The 21,990-nt window shown below is 45.5% G+C and overlaps 4 protein-coding genes across 8 annotated transcripts in view; 2 read left to right on the forward strand and 2 right to left on the reverse strand.

Annotated features, from left to right (window-relative positions):
• The window catches only part of yeats2 (YEATS domain containing 2), a 28,801-nt gene extending 26,786 nt beyond the window's left edge, over positions 1-2,015 (forward strand). For all 3 annotated transcript variants that reach the window (XM_030364020.1, XM_030364018.1, XM_030364019.1), the window contains one exon: positions 154-2,015. In XM_030364020.1, coding sequence (XP_030219880.1) covers positions 154-262 — 109 coding nt within the window. In that variant the 3' untranslated portion in view covers positions 263-2,015. The remainder of the gene's footprint in view (positions 1-153) is intronic.
• Positions 2,016-2,657: 642 nt separating this feature from the next.
• Positions 2,658-8,867, reverse strand: map6d1 (MAP6 domain containing 1). Of its 2 annotated transcripts, none has more exons than XM_030364027.1 (3): positions 7,763-8,867; positions 6,966-7,299; positions 2,658-3,139 (listed from the first exon to the last, which is right to left on the reverse strand). In XM_030364027.1, the coding sequence occupies exons 1-3, from the start codon at positions 8,314-8,316 to the stop codon at positions 3,056-3,058; spliced, it is 972 nt and encodes a 323-aa protein (XP_030219887.1). In that variant the 5' UTR covers positions 8,317-8,867; the 3' UTR covers positions 2,658-3,055. The 2 variants fall into 2 exon arrangements, with proteins under 2 accessions (XP_030219887.1, XP_030219888.1); XM_030364028.1 differs by having other exon boundaries at positions 2,658-3,192; positions 7,763-8,862.
• A 748-nt stretch (positions 8,868-9,615) lies between these two features.
• acsm3 (acyl-CoA synthetase medium chain family member 3) lies at positions 9,616-14,611 on the reverse strand. Its single transcript, XM_030364023.1, has 14 exons — positions 14,325-14,611; positions 13,995-14,207; positions 13,216-13,426; positions 12,741-12,954; positions 12,276-12,419; positions 11,781-11,937; positions 11,469-11,548; positions 11,217-11,340; positions 11,057-11,137; positions 10,849-10,950; positions 10,411-10,538; positions 10,216-10,315; positions 9,989-10,108; positions 9,616-9,867 (listed from the first exon to the last, which is right to left on the reverse strand). The coding sequence occupies exons 2-14, from the start codon at positions 14,205-14,207 to the stop codon at positions 9,769-9,771; spliced, it is 1,773 nt and encodes a 590-aa protein (XP_030219883.1). The 5' UTR covers positions 14,325-14,611; the 3' UTR covers positions 9,616-9,768.
• The window catches only part of ece2a (endothelin converting enzyme 2a), a 79,874-nt gene continuing 72,495 nt past the window's right edge, over positions 14,612-21,990 (forward strand). The window contains exons 1-2 of one of the 2 annotated variants that reach the window (XM_030364029.1): positions 14,612-14,707; positions 15,179-15,348. In XM_030364029.1, the coding sequence (XP_030219889.1) occupies positions 15,189-15,348 (160 nt within the window). In that variant the 5' untranslated portion in view covers positions 14,612-14,707; positions 15,179-15,188. The remainder of the gene's footprint in view (positions 14,708-15,178; positions 15,349-21,990) is intronic. The other variant, XM_030364030.1, reaches the window with a different exon arrangement.

Consider the following 21,990-nt stretch of genomic DNA (forward strand, 5'->3'; position numbering starts at 1 on the left):
GTTACTTTTTGTTAGGGACTTGAAGAGTACACTACTAAAATATTCCTTATTTCCTAAAAATCCTCCTCTGCGGTAATCTTCAGACCCAGATCATTCTCATTGATTAGGCGGCTGAGCCCTTGGTTCTCATTGGTCCTCGCTCATGTCTTGCAGGGTTCCCAGGGAGATCAGCGCCAGTAACCTGCACCAGGCTGCAAGCAGTATCCCCACCTGTGACTTCCTCACCAACGTCCACATGGGCTACCTGTCCAAAGACGACTGACAAGCCCCCGCCCACCATCACTTCACCCTTTGAACCTGAACCAGGAATGACTAAGACACACACACACACAAACGGACTGTCGAGAGAATGCCTGCACCCGTGGCGACCACACACGCGTGTGCGTGTGTGTGTGTGTGTGTGTCCCATTTGATTCTGCTCAACAGCTGCAGAAGTTGTGAAACATTTGGAACTGACGAAAGAAACCAACTACAAAACCATTTCCCTGTTGCTAAATGTCACTGCAGGGGGCGGGGCTATGTACCATGGGGGGCCAATCGTGTAAAGCTCTTCACTTCAACAACCAATCAGGGGCACTCAATAGACTTTAACTGTACACAACGAGACAGACGATATGGAGTTGGGATAAAAAGCTGCATAACCGTTGGCCTCCATGGGCGACTTCGACTGCTTTATGGACATCAGACAAACACTAGCAGTACTGTATTCACTCGTTGACTGTAAAAGGGCTCTGCTTTTCCTTTTCATAACTGCCACATGGAACGATGTCACATTACCTGTTTAGAGTAGCGGAGAACTGTTGTTTTAGTCCATATCCATGGGAGAAGGGAAGTGTTTTGGGGACGTGTTTCTTATACATTTGGATTTAATTTATTGGTTCTCCCCTCACGATCACGCACATTATAGCAAGATTATTATGGTGAAACGTGTGGAAGGTCTGTTACTGGCCATGTCGGTTGACAGCTGATATAGATTATGGTTGAGAGCATTTCCTAGTTAGGAATTATTGGCATTTCCTAATGTAATGATGAGTTTAAGTGATGTTGTTTTTCATGGGCAACCATCGATCTGGAACTACGAGCATGTTATGGCATGCCTCATTCTAGAGACGCCTCTCTGGCATCCATGGTTACTGGACATGATGGGCTAGCAATGCTATGATTGTGAGTCTGTATGATTGGCAGTGAGTTGTCCGGGATGGGCCAGTGATGCTTGCATAGTGTTAGGTTTTTATGTGCGGTAGCTTACTCTAAACAGAGTGTTATCTGTCGAAAAGAGAAAATCTATGCTCTTCAGCCTTTACTTGCAACACAGGCCTGATAGAAATGTCACATATACCTAACGAAACCGTCAGCAAAACAATTTAATTATTAACTATTACTGAGGCTGCTGGCTAACTTCTGCAGTCCATGGAATAAGCCACTTAACAAGTCCTACTGTTAATGTTTGTGTGTGTGTGTGTGTGTGTGTGTGTGTGTGTGTGTGTGTGTGTGTGTGTGTGTGTGTGTGTGTGTGTGTGTGTGTGTGTGTGTGTGTGTGCTCCATAACTAATGAGGTTTGAAGGTCAGTGAAAACTCATTTTTTTTAAAGTATTTTTAGCACCCTAATGTATCACCCATAACCTGTACCCAGTGTATATGATCAAGATAACTCAGATGAAGGCATTCTGACTCTTATTTTTATACCGATGCGCGCCAGCAGTGATGTCCTCATGGTAATGTAGGTGTGTGTGAGTGTCAGGTGATCAGTTGAGTGTCGGCTGTATGTTGTTGCTGAGTGTTGCTGATGGTCGAGACCTTGTGTTAGGGGATTGTGGGGTGGGATTAATATTTGTATTACGTTAATATGTGAATGGGGGGAGAGTTGTGGGCTTGGTGATCGTCCCATGTTTTGACCGAGTTTGTGTGGAAAAAATACCTGTGAAAAGAACAGTGTATTTTCTTTCTTTTCATTTTTCAGTGCACAAATCTAATCCATATTCTTGTAATAAAAAAAGTAAAAACCTCTTGTTAAAGGAAGTGTTGCGTGTTTAACTACACTCTTTAACATTTATGTGTGTTTTAAATCAGTTAAGATAAGATAGGATTGTTAATGCCGACTGAGGGAGATGGATGTAAAATTGGTAAAACCAGGCATGGTTGTGTATAGGAAACCTATATTAAGCTCTCATTGTATTTCTCTCTAAAGGTTCTGCTTAAAGGTCCCATGACATGCCACCAGGTGTGAGTTTGATTAGCCTTGCAAGTGTTTTGAAAATCTGCCACTTATGACATCACAAGTGGGCGTGTCCACCCAGATATTCAAAACGGCTAGTGGCTAATCACACTCACACCTGGAGGAATGTCATGGGATCTTTAAAATGTGTATTGTAACTGTGTCCAAAATAATGGCAAAGATGGCACATTTCTCACATATTTCCCTTTTAATTTTTTAAACAACAAATTTACAAAATCATAGATGGAACCGTACTTTTTCAAAAGTGTAAACTAATGAAATATAATGAAATATAACCTAAATATTTTACATATTTTTTCCGCTAATAAAATACTACCAGGTTTCTTGACACTAAAGGGCAACAAAGTGCATTGAGCATAGCACAAACCATGACGTATGCACATTTTTTTTTGTATTTTTTACAGCATATCAACCAACCATCCACAAGAAACTGACATTTAATCAATCAGGGGCACACACACACATACACATACAAGAACTACACACCAACACGCGGAGCAGCCATGGAGTCGTGCGCCAACCAAGCTGATGCGACAAAGAAAATGTTTATGAATGTTTGTTTTTCTTTTCTCAAACTATTCCCTAACATGCATATTTAAATACCACAGACGGTAGTAGCAGAACATATCAGGAAAGGATTTGCTTTTCATTCATTCTGTGCTGAATCCTGAAGAGGCGACAGACCTCAACAGACAATCCCCCCCCCCACCCCCCACTGGCTCACACTATACAGTCCCAGCCTACAGTCCCCCTTGCATAGATTAATAATGGTGTGTGGAATGAACGGAGGACAATTCTTCCTTGTTGGTGCGGGGGATCTCAGCCGGCCGGAGCAGATTGGCTGGTGCTCGTTGTTTTCTGTGGTGTTTTTATGTCGGTCAGATGTTGAAGACTCGGGAGCCACTATGAGAAAGAGCGGAGGGGTTTGGAGACAGCTTAGTCCTCACGAGGTTGTCCTGTCGAAACACACACATTTAGATACTGAGTGAATACAAGAAAGAGGAGGCACATCAGAGAAGCAAGGTTAACTTGGGTCTGTTGGGTCTGCTGATGCAGTAGAAAAGTAGAATCGTGACTATAGGGCTTGGGGAATTGATGATCACGTGGTAGACTCAGTCTGCCGGCTTGGCATGCCAGCCAAGCCGTCCAAGACCATCATCTCTGATGTCTGACAACACACATGCATTTCTGCTTGGTCAACACGAGCTGCGGCAGTAGCTAGTCAGTGCGTCAGTAGTGACCTCAGTGGAGGCCTGGTCAGTGTCTGGCGAGGTGGAACTGTGCTGATCTGAATCACATCACAAAACTTTAGTGCGTTTGTTTTGTGACCTCTCTCCTTGTTGCAGATGGGGGATTAGTTTGCGTCATCTATATTTGTCTTCCTCATACTATAATTTTGGTTGTATCCCTCAGACTATATGGGTCATAAAACTTTACCATTACTTTTGCAAATACATAAATACTCAAGTAACATTTCTCTAATTTCCTCTAAATATTTGTCAATTTAAAATGACTTAATCAGTGCTTATTTTTATTAGTAGTAAAATGTATACTATTCTAAATTGCTGGTTTACATAGGTACACTGTAAAGCCCAGTGATTCCAATGTTCCAGCTGGATCTGTGTGATTACACACCATGCACCAGAAGGGGAAATCACTGCATATTATAGGTTAAAGGACATTTTTCAAGTTGCTGCGGGATAGTGTGTCAGTGTGTGTGAGTATACATCGTCTTATCTCCTCTCTCTCACACCCACCCACCCACACACACACACACACACACACACACTCTTGTTTGTGCTCTTCAAATGTTCCTCCTTCTAAATTAGATTCTCGCTCAAGAGTAGTGCAACGTGCAGCAACATCACATTTCAGCAGAGAGGCACATAAATCCATCCTCTGTTCTTACTCACTTTATCTCTTTTTCGTCCCCCCTTCTAAATCTCTATCGGCATGAGTTTGGTCACATCTCTTTTTCCTCTGAATCTCTCTCACTCTCACCCTTGCTCTCTATTCTCTCTCTCTCTCTCTCTCTCTCTCCCTCTCCCTCTCCCTCTCCCTCTCGCTCTCGCTCTCTCTCTCTCCCCCTCCCTCCCTCCCTCCCTCTCTTGTCCCAGGCAGCGTGGGAAACGCGAGAGGCTCCCGGGGAAAAGAACAGAGCGAGGGGAGGGAAAGGAGATGGAGAAAGTGAAGGAGTGTGTGTAGGGAGGAAGGGAGGACCCCAAACAAAGAAAAAGCTGGTTGGGCTTGAGCGGGGGGGAGGGGCGAGGGGGTCCTGATTCATGATGGGGAGAGAGAAAGGGGGGTGAAAGAGGGGAAGAGGATGCGGGATCTTCTTCCTTTGCATGTGAGCCGCGTTGCAGTCAGCAGTATCGACCCTGGAGGCAGCGTAACACGACTCATCTCATAGAGCGAGGAGCGTTTCCTTGGACTGAGTTCTGGGAGAGCATTTCCGAACGTAAGCCCTTTATCAACGGGCTTGCAAAGACACACTACGGAAAGAAACTGCTGCGATACTCATTCTGTTGACAAAACGAATGGCCTGTTCCCAACCACTCTCTGCCTGTCCACGACACATAGTGGTGATTACACTGTACAATACACACCCAATGGGCTTCTAAATCAGTCTGCCTGAGTTTTCTGTCAGGTGTTAAAATACACTGTTACTGGCACTCGTTTCACATCCCACAATCCCTTGCAGCAGCATCCCTTAGCATTTAGCGGATTAAAGGAAATATGCCAAGTTTTCCCAGAACAAATGTATTTGTGGTGTTGGACCAATATAGACTATTTATTCAGTCAGTGTGAATTCAATCTGGCAAATTGTTCATAAGAGTAATGAGGTGTTAATCTCTTGAAGCCTCAACCCTTCCGTTATGGAAAGCTCATTGAGTCTGAGGATGTTGTTGCTAAACCTGAGTCATGGAGGGGGGGAGTTCAGCCACGGTTCAATGCTGGTTCAAGGTTAGCAGTTGTATTTGTGTACTGTGTTGTTTTTTTAAACACATCAATAGAAACTCATGCTGTGCCCTGCCTCACGCACACATGCAGGCACGCACAATGGCAAACCAAAGTGGTACGTGACACGCTGGTGGGGGTGACAGTAATGAGTCGGGCCCCCGGAAAGGTTGCTGCTGTCTGGGGCCGATTATTATAGCTCAGAGGCAGTTCACCAGTCTGGAATTAGTGGGATGTATTGACTGAGGCACCCTAGACATTTGACTGAATTAGGGTGAGGTTAGTGTATGGAGAAAGGCTTAACACTTCCTACCGATAGGCACCGGGTTTGATCCCCAGCATCCATACTTTCAATACTTAATGCGCTGAACTTCCTCCTGACCTACATGCAGCTGAAGTCACTTTTGACATTGCTTTGGATTTAGAATTTGCTGAATGACATAACAAAGTTATAAAGTCGATGCAGGTTTTTTGTGATTTGAAGCGTACATGTTGAAAAAATGGGGGAAAGGATTGTGGTGTATTAAGCGTGGTTCTGTTGGATGTGATCTGTAGAGGACTCTGGTTCTACAGCATTGCAGGAGAGCGCATCCTATCTTTTTGGAGTTGGAGGAGTGAATCGGCACTCTCTCAACTGGGGCAGGGGTATTAATACACTGTGTGACCTGCAAATGACACCAATCATCCAGCCTCACAGTCAGAACACAGGGACCATGGCTGAATCAGGCGGAGCCACTCAGACTGCGTACACACAATACAACACAACACAAAATAATGCAGTAAGCATCTCTGTAACTGTTCCACAACATTTCGTGAGAAATATGTTTTTAAAGGAGACACTGGTCATGAAAGCAAGATTGGCGACTAGCTTCTACAGGTTACAACCCTTTACTGACAGATTGCTAGGGAGACTATAATCTTTCCTCACAGTTTCACTACAGCCACCACCAGCTACGGACGGATGGGGCTGTAGGAGCGGTGAGCTCACGGTAATCTCCTCAGAAAAAAGAAAAGGTCACAGTGTATCTGGTCATATTTATTAGTGCTCGGCCTCTAAAGCAAAATCCTCTTTGCCCTCGTTGTCCTGTACGATGTCACTGAGGTCCCATTTAATCTAGCCCCCCCTCCATCCACTGTCCACCCAGATCAGCTTCAGCCTGAGAACACACAAAACAAATCTGGGCCAAAGATTTGTAAAATCTAGCATAACTATTTGCTTGATTTCCTTTTTCCCTCTCGCCACGGCGGCAGGCAGCCCCCTTTTTTTAAACTTTCCAGGTCGGAGAGGAACAGGGGAACCGATGGAGTGTTACCTAATGCAGGGAGCTGGCCTGCTTTCAAACAGCTGGGTCACTTTGAGCCGTGTGGAGGGACTGTAGCACTTCTCTAAAGACGACTCAAGGCCCGCAGGCTACCACGGCCCGCCTGGGAGATCATGGTGGGCCGATGACGATGAGGAGCAGGCTGCGATTCAAACTCATTGAACCTCCTACAAAAAAATAAACCCACCTTTTGACCCTTTAGTTGAATACAGCGTAAATAGCTTCTATCGGTTTTGGCTTTTTCAGGCAGTAAATGCCAGCGCTGTGTTCCTGAGGAAGGAGTTGTGTTGTTTTTGGCAATGTCCTTTCATACAGTTTTCAAAGACCTTTTCAATTGATGTGACATTCAAAATAGAAAGAAAATAACATGAAATAGCAGGGCATGAAGGACAGCCAATAGAAAGGTGTTTTTTTGTTTTCAAGAACGAAAAGTCCCTCTTTGTGCTCACCTCTGTGCTGAGGTCGTTCCTCTCGGAGAGTTGGTTCTGCCTGAGGCCGGGGGGGGCTGCTGATCCAGTACGCCCGCTCTGGAGGAGAGGGGTCAGGGTCGGTGTGCAGGGCTGCATCACAGAGCCAGGCGGTGCAGCGGGGACGCTGGTGGTGGTGGTGGTGGTGGTGGGGACGGAGGGGGTGGGCCGGTGGCTCTCCCCGCTGAAGGCAGCCTGGTAGCTGGTCTCAGGAGTCAGCTGGCCCGCCTGGCCCTGGGAGCCCACGTAGGGAGAGGACTGGCTCCTCCTGGTGCTCTTGGCTGGTTTGGCCCCTGACCACTCTCTGTACTCTTGTCTGTTCGAAGGGAATGGCAGATGTTAAACAATCATATTTTCGTTTTATTGGTTTCTGAAGCAGGCGGGGGGGGGGGGGGGGGGGGGGTTAGGGGGTTTATGATGGATGATTAAGCCTATGTAGCTGATGATAGATGACGATTGAACAGTTTAAAACCAGAACTGTTACCATTTGCATCTTTAGCCAAGCCGCTAGCACATCTTCAATACCAGCTAGCCCAGTTAACAGTGGGAAGTAATTAATAATGAATGATTGCATCTAATTAATCATCAACTGAAGCAGATGTATAACCTCGCCATGTTGTCTTGCAGTGGATTAGATAACTGGCTGTGCTAAATAGTCAATTTCAGCACTAGGATATTCATTTAGTTGGTAATGCACAGACGGTGTGCAAAGCGACAGCTTCTACAATTCAAATGTGTAGTTCTGAAAGGACAGCGTTTGAAGAGAAACATGAGACAACCTGTATGAACTGGTACTGGCACTTGCTGCGTTTTGCGGTTCCGCCAACTTTTGGCCCCTTCCCCCCTCGTCCCTACGCCCCTGTGCAGGCTGACTGCCGGCGGCATTGTGACTGGGGTGACTGTTTACTGGACTGTCCGCCACAGTGGCTGACCTGTTGCCTCCGTTACTGATCCAAGGGAAATTGTCCTTTCTGGGAATGGGCCAGGGTTTGAAATCCTGCGTGTATTGCGTAACAGTGGGAAAAGGCACGACGGGTGGATGGTAGTCCTCCCGGGGCTTGTAACCGAGCTCACGGCGACCCCTGAACGACTCCCGAGTGGTCCCGATGTCATCGATGAGTGCCAGGGGGGGTCCACCACGGTGGTCCGGGGTGAGGGAGCTGCTGCTCCTGTGGATTCGGTCCGTGGGCACTTGTTTGGTGACGGATCGCACCTCCTGCTCCGCGATGTCGGAATAGTTTTGGATGGTGAGCGGAACCGAGAGATCGGATTTGTCAAATTGGTTCCAGAACCGAGCCAAACAGCAGACTCTACTGATGCACGGCCAAGCCATCACCGGTTGTAGTTTTACTAAAAAACGACAATAAATGAAGAAAAGAAAAGAAATTGAAGAAAAAAAAAGAGTGGTACGAAAACCAGAGATCAAACCTTGCGTTGAAATATTCCCCAGACTTTGGCATGCAGGTCCATTCCTGTAGGAGATCGAACAGCGTACTGTTCAGCCCATGTCACAGCACCCAAATGCCAGCAGGATGAAAAAAAAACAAAAAAAACAACTGAGCACATCGCGCACAATCTGTCCGGGACAGTCAATGAACAGACCCCCTCTCGCTGTCTGTGCTGGCGATCCGTCTCATCGGCTGGAACATGTAATAGAGTCTACGCTGTTTTTTTCCCCCGTGCTTGTTGCGTTATTTTTCTCCCTAGAATCAAAGCTTTATCGACATATCAAAATAAATTATCACATGCCAAATGACTAGTGAGCAGTTATGTTAATTATAGTTCCACACCACAGGTGTCAGTTGTCGTTATGGTTGCAATGGGACTGCTGAGCTGGTGGTGGGGTGTATAGAAGGTAGGGTGCCCCCAATAATTTCATACAGCCCAGTGCACTGCATTTCTAAAGCTGATTCAGAAGTGTCAGATGTGTAAAGCTGTAGCTCAAAGAGCTGCCATGAGAATCTGGTCTTTGTTAATATATAGACCTAGACCTATTGACAGATAAGAGCAAACTTGATTTTTGTTTTTCACACATTTCTTATTGGCTTATGAATGCATTATGTCCCATAATATGTAATCCACTACATTTTAAACGTTTGTTGTGTACAGCAGTAGACCAACCAATCTTGGTTAGTCTTACAATATTAACGTTTTGAAACAGATGGAATGTAACTCAATCTACTTTGGCAGAATAATATTATATTTATCTTTGTTGGATTATCTAACGTTGAGGTAAAGAGATGACAACTGGCCGTCAGATACTACCATCTGCTGGAGGAACGAAATCATTACATCCATCCATGCAAGGTCCATCGACTTAACTTCAATGTTGGAATGTGACTGGTCAGTGGTCACACATATACCAATACACCTAATGGTCAACTTTCCGACAGTGCTTCAGCGCATATGTATCCAGTATTCTGGTCAGTAAGGAATGGGACTACAGATACAGTTGCTGTAAAATAAGGAGTGGCTGCTTTTAAGGAAACTAGGTTTGTGAAGCAGTTGGATATTCTACTGCCTGATGGCTGTATATGTAATTCATCCTTATTGCCTATTCAGAAACATAAAGTCTAAAGCTTTATTCATGTCATGCTGCTAAAAGTCAGACTGTAAAAAATGTAGACGATAATACTTTTTTGTTATTTCTTTAATTATTTTGTTCTCAAGTTTTGTGTGTGAGAAACAGCTTTTGCACATCTGTAATTCGAGTCTCAAATATGCTTTATCAACAACAATTTTTTTTTTATTTGAGAATATATATATGCTGCATAAAATTGTAGTATCATTCAGCCTCCGGTTTGGTGCTCCATTCTCTCTTGCGTAACTCTACTCTTCTAATCTTGCCACTTATTGTCTTTGGCAGCTGCTCCACAAACTCAATCTGGAGACATTGGATTGAAAACAGAGACAACATTCAACTTCAAGATCACCTTGTTTTACTATATTGTTAACGGCATGCATGTCTATAATGCTATCTAAGAGTGTATAGTCACAGTCTATACCTTGCGTGGGTACTTGTACGGTGCCGTGACCTGTTTGACATGCGTCTGCAGGTCTGCCACCAGCTGGCTTTTATCGTGAGACTCGTATTCGGCCGTCAAGACGATGAACGCCTTCACCACCTGGGGGAGGAATGTATACTTAGCCTCTGGTCGGCCCAGACTTTCAAAGTATTACTCCAGGAGGGGAAACTACATTATTGTGATAACTGCATGGCCGTTGTGCGTACCTCTCCTCTGATTGGGTCTGGGCTGCTCACCACCGCCGACTCTGCGACGGCCTCATGTTCAATCAGAGCGTTCTCCACTTCAAACGGACCAATCCGGTACCTGAACCCCCGGAGTGAACTAGTTAATTTATTCTTCCAATATTTTGCATCAACATCGAAAAAGGGGCCACTTTGAACCACGGGAGTCACTCGTACCCAGCCGAAAGGATGACATCGTCGGCGCGTCCCACAAACCACAGGTAGCCGTCCTCGTCCATGTACCCCCTGTCTCCGGTCAGGTAGAAGTCTGCCCGGTAACACTCTGCCGTCTTCTCCGGATCCCCCTGTGGCGGTCAGTGTTGAGAGGTCATTCACACAGTTGAAAGAACATAGAAAGATTGCCAAAATCTTTGCTCAAATCATTTTGCACGCACGCACAGACACACAGACAGATACACACACACACACACACACATACACAGACACCCACACAGACACCGGTTAACAGTGCGGGGTGAAAACCAGTTTGTCGGGAGAAGCATAGGAGATATTAAGAGGTGTCTTGCCGGAAGACATCAATACGTAGAGCATCAGAAGCCGGGGATTGAACCAGCAACCGTCCAGATGCAAGACGAATCAAACCATCCTACTCACTGTGTATTCAGTAAAGAGACAAAAGGGCTTGTGTGGTTTGACTCTGATGCCAATGTTGCCCTCTGTTCCTTTGGACAGGGGAGTACCTTCGTCATCCACAATCTGACAGAAGAAAAAAAAGCATGGATGTTGGTTTGTGTTTTGATGTCTCTTATCTCTGGTTCCTGAGGTCATGCTTGCTGTCTTAAAAGGTGTCGCTGTCCCTTACCTGCACATCATATGCTGGGGATGCCTTTCCTATTGACCCCGGCTTGATGTCCATCCCCTTAAAGGTACCGGCAATCAGGACCTATGAGAGGATTACGTTTGTATCAGGGAAAGCAATTCAGTTTTTTTTTAACATGCAAGAGAATTTGGTATTTCCTCACCGTTTCCGTCTGTCCGTATCCTTCATAGATATGCAGTCCGGTGGCCTGCTTCCACTTCTGCATTACCTCTGGGTTAATGGGTTCCCCGGCACACACACAGTGCTGCAACGACCCAAAGCTGTACCTGAGGAGAGAGAGAGAAATCCAAAGTTTGTGTTTTAACCGTGGCGGGGACCCAACGACGCCACCTTTGATTTACTCTCACAGTAATTATGTAAATAACAGGAAGGCAACTGAACAGATTCTGCCTACTTTGACATATCTTCTTGAATGAGCATGCGGTAGGCCGTCGGAGCGGTGCAGAACGTGGTGATGGGAAACTTGGACAATGTCTAAAGAAAACAAAAAGCAAAGCTGCTTAGCGTTAACTGTTTCCGGCAGGAGATAAACATTTGGTTTAGTGTTGCGGATTGGAGGAGAAATATATGGATTTTAATTGTTTACTTAAAAAAAGACCAGATCACAGATAGAATAATTGAATCCATCTTCAAATCCCCGCCGCCCTCCTCCTGCTCCCAGCTGGGCATCCATCTGACCAGCCGACCAGGGCAGCGGCCGGCTCACCTCGAGCACGGTGGAGGTGTCAAAGCGGGGCATGCGGTGGACGAAGACGCAGGACCCCTGGATCCAGGCGCCGTACACGCTGCTCCAGGCCGTTTTGGCCCACCCTGTGTCGGACGTGTTCCACAGCACGTCCCTGGCCGTCAGGTCAAGCCAGTACCTCCGTTTCAGGAAAGGAGCCGCAGATGGGATGATGACCAAGAGCATTAAAATAAACAATCACTGACAAATTAGACCTCAGAACGGTGAGTTCATGTTGAAAACAATCCAGTCACTTGGATTGTTAAATTCAGGATGGTATAGTGGCTAGGGTGTTGGACTCCACAACCAAATTGTACTGTGTTCAATCCCCAAAGAACAGGAATATGGCATAAGGCATCCTCAAGCCCGATGACTACTCCTCCTTAAAGACCACGTTAAAATTACAAATAGTTACATTTCTAAACAATGTCACTCAATATAATTCCATCATGGAGGGACACAGCTTCTACAACTCACTTTCCATTGACAGTCAGGCCGATCCCAAAGCTGCATTGGCTGTGCTGGGTCATTTTAGGAGACCCTGTTGTGCCGCTGGTGAAGAAGATGCTCATGGGGTCATCTCTGGGGGTCTTCACACAGACATGGTTGCTGGACACGTGGCTAAATTAAAGCACAACATAGACACAACTAGTGGTAATAACAAAAGCAAGCATTGAATGTCGTCTGAATGTAGTTTTTAATAATTAAGGGTCATTTATTCTCTGGACAGTGAAGTGGTTAGCATGTTGCAATCCAAGCGGAAAGTTAGTGGGTCTTATCCCCAGTGGCCACAGCCAACTTGTATGAATCCTTCTGCAAGATGCCTCACCCCCTACCTCTGTGTAATGACATACATCTGAATTCACAAATTCACAAAGAGGCTCTGGATGTGGGCCACTTTGAACCAAATGAGTAAATAATACCGTTTGTTTTGCAGCTTACCTCATCAGATCCTGGAGGTTTCTCCAGCCGTCCCGCCTGCTGTTGGAGTGAGACACTATTATTTTACAGTTCAGGGCAGGGCACTGGGGGGCCACCTCGTCCACCAGCGGGGCCAGGAACTCGTCTGTGACCACACATTTGGCCCCGGAGGTGCGCAGCCGGTGAAGTATGTCTCTGGCAGTCAGCTGACAGGTCCCTGGCAGAAGCACAGTGCCTGGGGGACATGAAAACCCGTTATGAGCCATTTGCTGACATACTTCAGAGACGTTTGACCTCTTGAGAAGGCTCTCTTGTTTATTCTAAAACTTCGTACAAACTACAATTTCTTCTAATTTTCAATTATTTTTCCGGATATAATACTACCCCATTGTAATAAAACTAGTTTACAAACATACTTTTATCCACTGCGAATAGATAGTGAATGGAAAGTTGAGTCATGGAAGTGGCCTTAATCCATAGTTTTGTAAACAGATACCTGTTCTGAGGCATGCGATATTAACCAGCCACCACTCTGGAATCCTGGGCAGCATCAGGAAGACGCGGTCCCGTTGCCTGAGCTGACAGAGCTCAGTGAAGACATTGGCCAGTTTCCTAGAGTGGAAGCCCAGCTCCTCAAAGCTCCACTGAACCTCCCTTCTCTGGCCATCTACCCACCAGAGCGCGGGGTTAGGTGCTCTGCCGCCAGCCTCAAGAAGTAAGGGCAAAGTCAAAGTCAGCGTTACGGTTGATTACTTCACATGTCCCAGACATACAAAGGAATCGAGAAGACGTTTCTCACTCTCTCACAGTGAACAGTTAAAGTGCACAGTCACAACAGATAAGACAAGACATTTACTAACACTAAAAGTAAACATTGAAGTGCACAACAGTTAGGGACATTTATTAATATTAAAAAGATAGACAATAAAATATAAGAGTCTACTATGTACTGTATATGTAGGAAGTAGCAGCATTAGTTTCTGTAAAAGTGGTTGTGCAAAATAGGCAATCAGTTATGGTAGCAAAAGTTCTGTAAGATATATTTGTAACAGTAATAACATAGATATGAATTTGTTATGAGTCTGTTCCTTAATTTAAACCAAATACTTTTACAATGCTTTTCACTATCATAGCCACACACACACACACACACACACACACACACACACACACACACACACACACACACACACACACACACACACACACACACACACACACACACACACACACACACACACACACACAATATTTAGAATAAAAATAAAAAGTTACCTTTTCTTTTTCTGCCCACTTGTCTAAAACATCTTCTGCAAAATTAAAATGCCCAGAGATTTGGGGGAATTTGAATTCATGTTTAATGGTGTCATAGTCAGTAAAGTTTTTAGGATGACATGCCTTGTGTGTATGGCTGTCTCTGATTATTATTCTCGGGTGGCTCCTGGTTAGCTCCTTAAGAATAAAACGTAGGTCAACTAGTCTCTTCATCTAGGAGGAACAAAACCAACAAGGCAGATAAATCATTAGGCATTCATGTTATTGTTTGCATTTGACAATTATCTTTTCTAAGTACATAACTTAGGAAATAAAGAAAGCAATGTTTACCTCGAAATACTCAGAATAACCCTCCGCGTGGGTCGTTTGTTGGTCTGAACATACTTTGCATGAGAACAATGTCTAATCCAAATCCCATATCACCAAAACATTGAGTCAATAATTCACGTGCACACAATACTTCATGCCCCGCCTCTTCTTCAGTGGTGTTAAGAAACGATCCCAGATGCATCAACAGAAGACATTAAACATCACATTGATTTACAAACAAACACGCTCGTTTTTTGCAGACGCTCCTCAGAAATACAGCGACCCAGTCACCACCGCAGTAAGGGGGCGTTCTACCCACAATGCCTTGTGACCTGCTGGGAGCGAACACAACACGTGGACTCACTCCGCTCCACCGGGATTGGACCGCAGGGAGTGGAAACTTCGTAAGTGTCTTTTTTAAGCCATGCTAGAGGTTCTATGATGTCCATCCATGTCTCTATGGAGTGAGAGGGGATCATAGGTCGAAGCATTTGTGTGTGATCGCGTTACATTAACAGCACTTGTGGCTAACAGATGTTAGCCGTCCAGTGGATTCTCCCGCATACCGTGACACTCAGTCAGGGTCTCCCTCAGGGAGACCCGAGGGCTGTCATAGTATCAACGGACCTCCAAGTACTAATGTGTTGATTATTACATTGTCAAACCACATGTGTGTGTATCGTAATAACATGACTAGACGTATGACACAAACTGTCCCAAAGTGGACGTTTTCAAACGAACGCATCAAAGTTGTATATGTGCTTTATAAGCGTTTAGTAAAGTGTCAGCAACATGTGAATGCAAATGAAACATGGGTGATGAAGGTACTGAATAATGTTTCCTCCCATACACCTAACTTATTTTTTTGGTCAAAGTACAGACAGCATGGATCATTTGCCGGATGAAAACCGGCGGTACAAAGACGTGGACTACTGGGACGAGAGGTACCGGGTCGAGCAGAGCTTCGACTGGTTCGGGGACTTCTCCAAGTTCAAGCATCTTCTGGAGAACCTGATCAACAAGGATGACTCCATCCTGGTGCTGGGTTCGTACACCTTTTAGTTACGTTTTGCGATTATAATGTAATGACACTGGTAGCCTAATAATGAATATTGCAACGTTGGAGGGATTACTTTTGGCCCAGTATTTTGATTATTATGATTTTTCTTCAGATTACTCTAATATAATTGACAACCCGATTAGGAGACACAATGATATAATGACATTTCAAATGGACATTCTGAAACAAACATTGTTATTGTCACTTGGCACATGGTCCGTAAGTTACGTATAAGATGGAGGTCTGGCAAATGGTGTACTTTTGTCTAGTGTAGCTCATTGAACCTGGTATTTGTTAGCTTGGATTTCTTCATTAAACGATTGCTCTCGTTTCTTTTAATCAAATTGTACAACATTTCCGCCAGATGTCGCTATAACATAAAGATCAGAAATATGAGGATAATATTTTGCTCACATCTGACTTGGATTGTGAACAGCACAAATCACATGGACTCTGATCTTTTCTGATTTTGTTGCTTATAATTTAAATCATGATCTCACAATTGTTTTTTAATAAAAACAATTATTGCAGTAATTTACCTGATACAGATGGAAACAACAAAAATATGATGGTGCCTGATACAGGAAGCACATCAGCTTTGGACAACAAAACAGGAGAAATAACAATCAACCTCAGTCTCTTGTCTTTTCTTATTCACACAACCAGTATCTTTGGGTGTTTTCTGTGCATAAAAGAGGTAGGTAGGCTTCTTAAAATGTAAACCAGATTAAAGAAAACAAGCCTGTCAACATTTTTAGGTTTCAGTGAGGAATGGAGACGTGACAATATCCCCCTGGAACTAAACACCCTTTCTGAAAGGGAACTTGTTGCAGGAATTAAGAGGCGTTTGCTTGTGCAGAATCCCAAACTAAACATTTCTGATACAACTGCATTATATTCATTGTATTGTATTCACTTGCCACATTGCTAGTTACTGTATGATTGGCTTGTTGATGATTGAGAACATCACACATTTGGGTGTTTTTTGAAGTGGAATATCCTGAGCTGAGAAACTTGCTGTGTATGAACTTTTGCCTTCAGATCTACTTATATATGTGAAGTGATCCTCTCAGCCTTGACTCACATGAAACCAAAGCAGAGGAACAGGTTGAATGTGGAGGACAGCCTGGTTGTAGCTGTAGACACACTGCCCTCAGCTTATGAAAGACAAACAGGCTCAAGTCTTTCATTAACTCAAGTTACTGATCAAAGGAGTTGACACTGCAATTGGGCGAGTCTGAATATAATTATTTCATGCACAATAAGTGTAAATAAGTGCAATCCGTAGTGTTAGTTACTAAAGTTTATTATGAGGACATTTTGGGGAATCATCAATATGCATGGATCAGGGGGTAATACTTGAATGACAAAACAGCTCAAGGGGTTCATAAGACAAAATAAGTTGGGACCACTGCTCTAGATCGCCTTAGGTCAAGACTCTACACAGGCGAGAGTCTCTCTGTGAATACAAACATGGAAGGCCGCTGCGATGATGGTGCTCAGTGGAGGAACGCGGGTTCACCTGATCTCACCATGGTGCTGTGGTTGCTACACCATCGTAATTAATGTTGATGCAGGAATATCGTTGCAACTGACAAATCAGCTGTGCTATATTAGCAGTTTGTTTTTTTGACTCACACAAGATGTAGCAGCAACAAAACCAGTTTTCCCTTGCAGGTTTCATGCATGCTTGATAATTACATTGTGATGCGTCTTAGAAAAAAATGGAGAAAATGGAGCATTCTTTATTCTAACAATATGATACTGTATATCCAGTAAGCAGCTATTCGGCAGATGTTAGTGATGGATGGTCTGCTGCTTTACCCCTCAACGACGCTAGGGGTCTCTAGTGGTCCATCATTACTGTGAATGCACTTAGTTCATCTATGCACATTGGCCCTGTGTGTTTGAGGAAGGGGCCTTGTTAATTTTGTGTCAAGTAGTGGCAAGCTTTCGTGTGTGTTGGAGTTTTCGAGAAGGTATTATTGGTATTCTTTAGAGTGCAGAGCTCTTGTTTTGGTTCTTTGTTTCCAGTTTCTTGCACGTTTTTGCCCTGCGAGACGAGAGCTTTACCGATACGCAACTTCATTAGAGAAGGATGTCTTTATTATCTTCATTGTGAACATGGTTGAATAATAACTCTGCTGTTCCTATCCTGTTCAGGGTAAAGCATATATTTTCGAGCTCCGGTATAAGGCACCTTTTACCATTTTGATTCACTCGATTTGTGTAGAGATCATCACATTACCATTCTTAATTTATCAAGAAACATACACACCCACACACACACTCACCTATCCGTAGCACAGTGCGGCACGGTGACACCCCTGCAGCTGTGAGTAGCATTAAGGGCCAATGTTTATTTCAAAAAAAAAATAGATAAAACCATTGGTGTGCTCGTGTCCTCCTGCATCACACTGCAGCAGAGCCAGGGCCAGGGTAGACCGCGGTGTGCATACTGATGTCCGAGCCCAAGGTGAGCAGCGACAATGGCCGAGTGCTCTCATCTCAGGACCACGTTGTTCTCCAGGGAGCCGTCCAAACGCACGTGATCCGTCGTACGGGGGCATGCATGCCCTGCTGCTGCTGCTGCCGGTCCCCTCTCCGAGACGGATACGCAGCTACCTTTCTGCTGCTGCTCTCAGTGTTTATCGAGGAGTTCTCTTTAATAATGTTTGGTAGAACGTTGGGATATAGTTTTTTTTTTTTCATCTCATATTTATTATCATTACTGTCCGACTGCAGTTAAAAAAAAAACACGCCACTTTAGATTGATGAGAACAACAACAACAGAAACAAAACCAAAATATATAAATAAGTTACAAAGAGGGTTGTTTAAACTTCCTGATGTGAACCCCTCATTTCTATTGAAGTGCATCTCATCTTATCGCGTAACGCAGGGACAGACAGAAACAGACACCCCTGCTGAGGCCAAGGGGGATTCATAGGCTGCCAGGCCCACTGTACACGGTACATGTATGCGATCTCGCTTTAGTAATGAAATGCCATGAATAGATTCCCTTTGTCGCAACCCTTATCAATTCTCATGTTGCAATCATCCCTGGCCGGGTCCCATGAATCACACGGACGATGGGCCTCATCTCAACTGACAGGGCAGGAATTAGCAGCACCGCGGCGGAACGCCATTTAACTGTAGGGCAATGAAAGAAAGGGGCGGGGACGGCGTGAGACTCTGGGAAGGGGAATCTTTGCTCCAGTAGATGGAGGTCACTTCCATTAGACTAATCTACACAAAGATGGTGGGGGGGGCCGTGGGGGTGTATACTGCAGGCGTCCGACCGGTTCAACCGTCTCTTTTCCCATTTGCTCTTCTCCCTGTCTGTTTCGCTCTTCTCCACTCCTTTCACATTTTCTTCCCGCAGAATCCGTCCCTGTCCAATGTTTTTCCTTCTAAGAGCATGAACGTGGCTGTTGTGGATCAGAGCTGTGACCAACTCCTGCAGCAGCGTTCTCTGCTCCCATCATCACCACCGTGTATTTAGCGATGTTCTTTGTGCTGCATCCTGTTTTGATTTGATTCTATACTGCGCTGCTCACCCACTTGTGCCTACCGCCTCCATTCCTCTCTCTTTCTCTCCCCGCCGCTCTCCCTTTGCCCCGTTTTCTCTCATTGTTGCACCCACAAGCTTGTCTGCTCTCTGTTGGTTTGTTTGTCAGTGCTCTCTCTCTCTCTCTCTCTCTCTCTCTCTCTCTCTCTCTCTCTCTCTCTCTCTCTCTCTCTCTCTCTCTCTCTCTCTCTCTCTCTCTCTCTCTCTCTCTCTCTCTCTCTCTCTCTCTCTCTTCCCCCCCCCCCCCCCCACCCCCATTGTCTGGGTGTCAGGAATCCCTCCTGCCCTACTCCCCCCCCCCCCCCCCCCCTCGCCATAAACTCTCCCTCACCCACATCTGTGCTCGGCTGGCCTCTTTCGTTCAGTCTTCGTTCATACGCTCCGTTGTTCTTTAGATTGTGACCACATAACCATCTACAGCTAATTAATAAAGAAACTATTGGCGCAATCAGAGTTGAACACATTACACGGGGCAGTACTTGTATTGTTAATTTAGATATCACAATACATGGATGTCAACATAGCCCAAAATTTGAAGTTGGCTTAAGTCCCAGCCACAGATAAAACACATACACTTGAATGGTACACCTTTGCAGTGTGTGTGTGTGTGTGTGTGTGTGTGTGTCTGTGTATAGCCTTTCACAGTACCTCTGTGGATGACATATACCACAACATTACGGAGGCATTAACGATCATCAAAAGTAAAGCGCCTCCTGGTCCTGCCTGCCACTGCTTTTTTACGACTCTCTGGGCGCCCAGTACAGTGATCTAATGAGTTAAGATCTCCCAGGGTCAGAGCTGCTCGGCCCTCACACCCCTGGGGGGGCCTGGGCGATGATGTAATCACTCACTTGCCAGCGCGGCAGTGGAGGGGGGGGGCTGATGATGGTGAAGGGGGGGGGGGGGGGGGGTAGGAGGGGGATAGCCTCTGGGTTGCAAGCCTCTTTCACATAATGTTCCCTCTGCACTTCTGCATCACTACACCTGGTTGCTATGATATCATGTCTCCTGAGTCAAGGGGGCTTTGGGGGGAGACACTGGATGTGACACATAATGAGTCAATACTGATTGCAGGAGTTTTACCTTTTAGTCCTACCATGTACAGAGTGAATGTGAACAGCTGTTCATTGGACGTGTTTCTACATTTGCTTGCGTTGTTGACACAGTTTGGCAGACATCGCACGGACTGCATCTGTTTGTGCAAGAGGGGTCCTAGAATCAGGTTTGCGTACCTCTGCGTACACACGCGCAGACGTCCTCCATATGTACCATGTGACGTATAGCGATGCAGGATGCTTTGAGTCCGACCCACTGGTTGCCTGACATGCGTGCGTCCCTTTTTATAGTCCACCTAGTGACATCATCGTGGCCCCGCGGAGAGTCCTAATCAGTATTTATTGGCCTCAGCTGTTGCGCGTCTATTTGCCAGCACGATAAGGACATCAGACGCACATTAAATTAACGTTTCCTATTGTTGCCAGGATGTAATCGGCCTTTGCTCTCACCCATATTCCCTACCCCCTTGAATCCCATGAACACAGACGCATACACACACAAACACGCCAAACACAGAGTACCAACAAACACAATGCTCATCGAACGACAAGACACGGACCCAACCTCACTGTTCGAGAGAGGGCAAAAAAACTATGTTTTTTTCTTGCTTTCTCATTATCCTCACCTCTGGGTAAGGGGTAGGGGTAAGGGGTAGAAATGGGCCTAAGGCTCAATCCCATTTCCCCTTACCCCTTCCCCATACCCCTTCAAAACAAGGGGGTGGGGGGGGGGTAAGGGGTAGAAATGGGATTGGGCCCAAGTGACACCCCCTTCACGCCACATGCCTCAGGCCAGGGCCGACAACCAACCCCCTCCCTGTTCCCCCCCCCCCCTTCACCTTGCTCTGAATGGCGAAGGAGGAAGTCAGCCACCGCCATCTGGGCGCCTGTGGATCACCTTGAACTTAAAATGGCTGTAAAGCGCGAGACCAACGGGTGATCGGTGCATTGGTGTCCTTCGTGGGTGGGAGCCCGTGAAGCAGGGGCGTGGACTGAATAGAGGTTGAATGACCACCCAAGGCAAACGTAGGGCGGCAACAGTCCACCTGATGGCCAGACCCTCCTTCTCCACGGTGCTGTACCTCCTCTCTCGTTCCAAGAGTTCTAGGCAAAAGGTACACCACTGCCTCTAGCACTTCCCTCATCCGCTGCATATGCTGTTGCCAGGCGTCCCTATGAATAATGACATCATCAAGGTAGCAGCGAACTCAGCACTCTGTCCATGACACGCTGGAAGGTGGCTGGGACCCTAAGCCAACCCAAAGGAAGTGCATTGAATTAGAACACCCGGAATGCAGAGGAGAAGGTCATTTTTTCCTTGTGCTCTGGAGATAAAAGGAATTTGAAAGTAGCCTTTGGTTATATCCACTGGCAAAAAATAATGAAATAATGTTGACTCATTGGATACGCATTGAACTTTGACACATCATTAACATTGTTGTAGTCCACACAGAACCAAATAGATCCGTTGGAATTGCAAACAAGTCCAATGGGACTAGACTAGCCATAGTGTGACTGTTTCCCCCATTTCCTGAACAGCCCTGCATTTGTGTCCTGCTTTAATCCTGCTTTACTCTCACTTCTTGGGATGTTATGTGGCGGTTAATAAGCGATGTGCGCTCTGGTAGGTTAGAGAAGATTGAGTTAGACTCAGTTTTACACCCCTGGAGCACCGACGTCACCAGCAAGCAGGTGTAACTCCTTCTAAATCAGGAGGTCTGTGCCGCCTGTGCCCCTGTTCTGCGAATACCAGAGGGGCGAGCCAATTCTGAAGAGCTTTGTGCACCAACTTGTTCGGCATGTCAAATCAATACGTGCCTTGATCAGTTAGAATCTGTTGGTATTCCAACTATGACAATTAATTGAAACAGTGCTTGTGGTATGCATCCCCAATGAGAGGATAGTGATAATGCCACTGGATATTGGGTTGCATAATCCACAATGACTATGTGTGCTACGGTCTAATGGACCGATGACAATAGATAGACCATAAGCCGGGTTAG

Source organism: Gadus morhua, chromosome 8 (genome assembly GCF_902167405.1).
Source record: "Gadus morhua chromosome 8, gadMor3.0, whole genome shotgun sequence".
NCBI classification, from domain to species: domain Eukaryota; kingdom Metazoa; phylum Chordata; class Actinopteri; order Gadiformes; family Gadidae; genus Gadus; species Gadus morhua.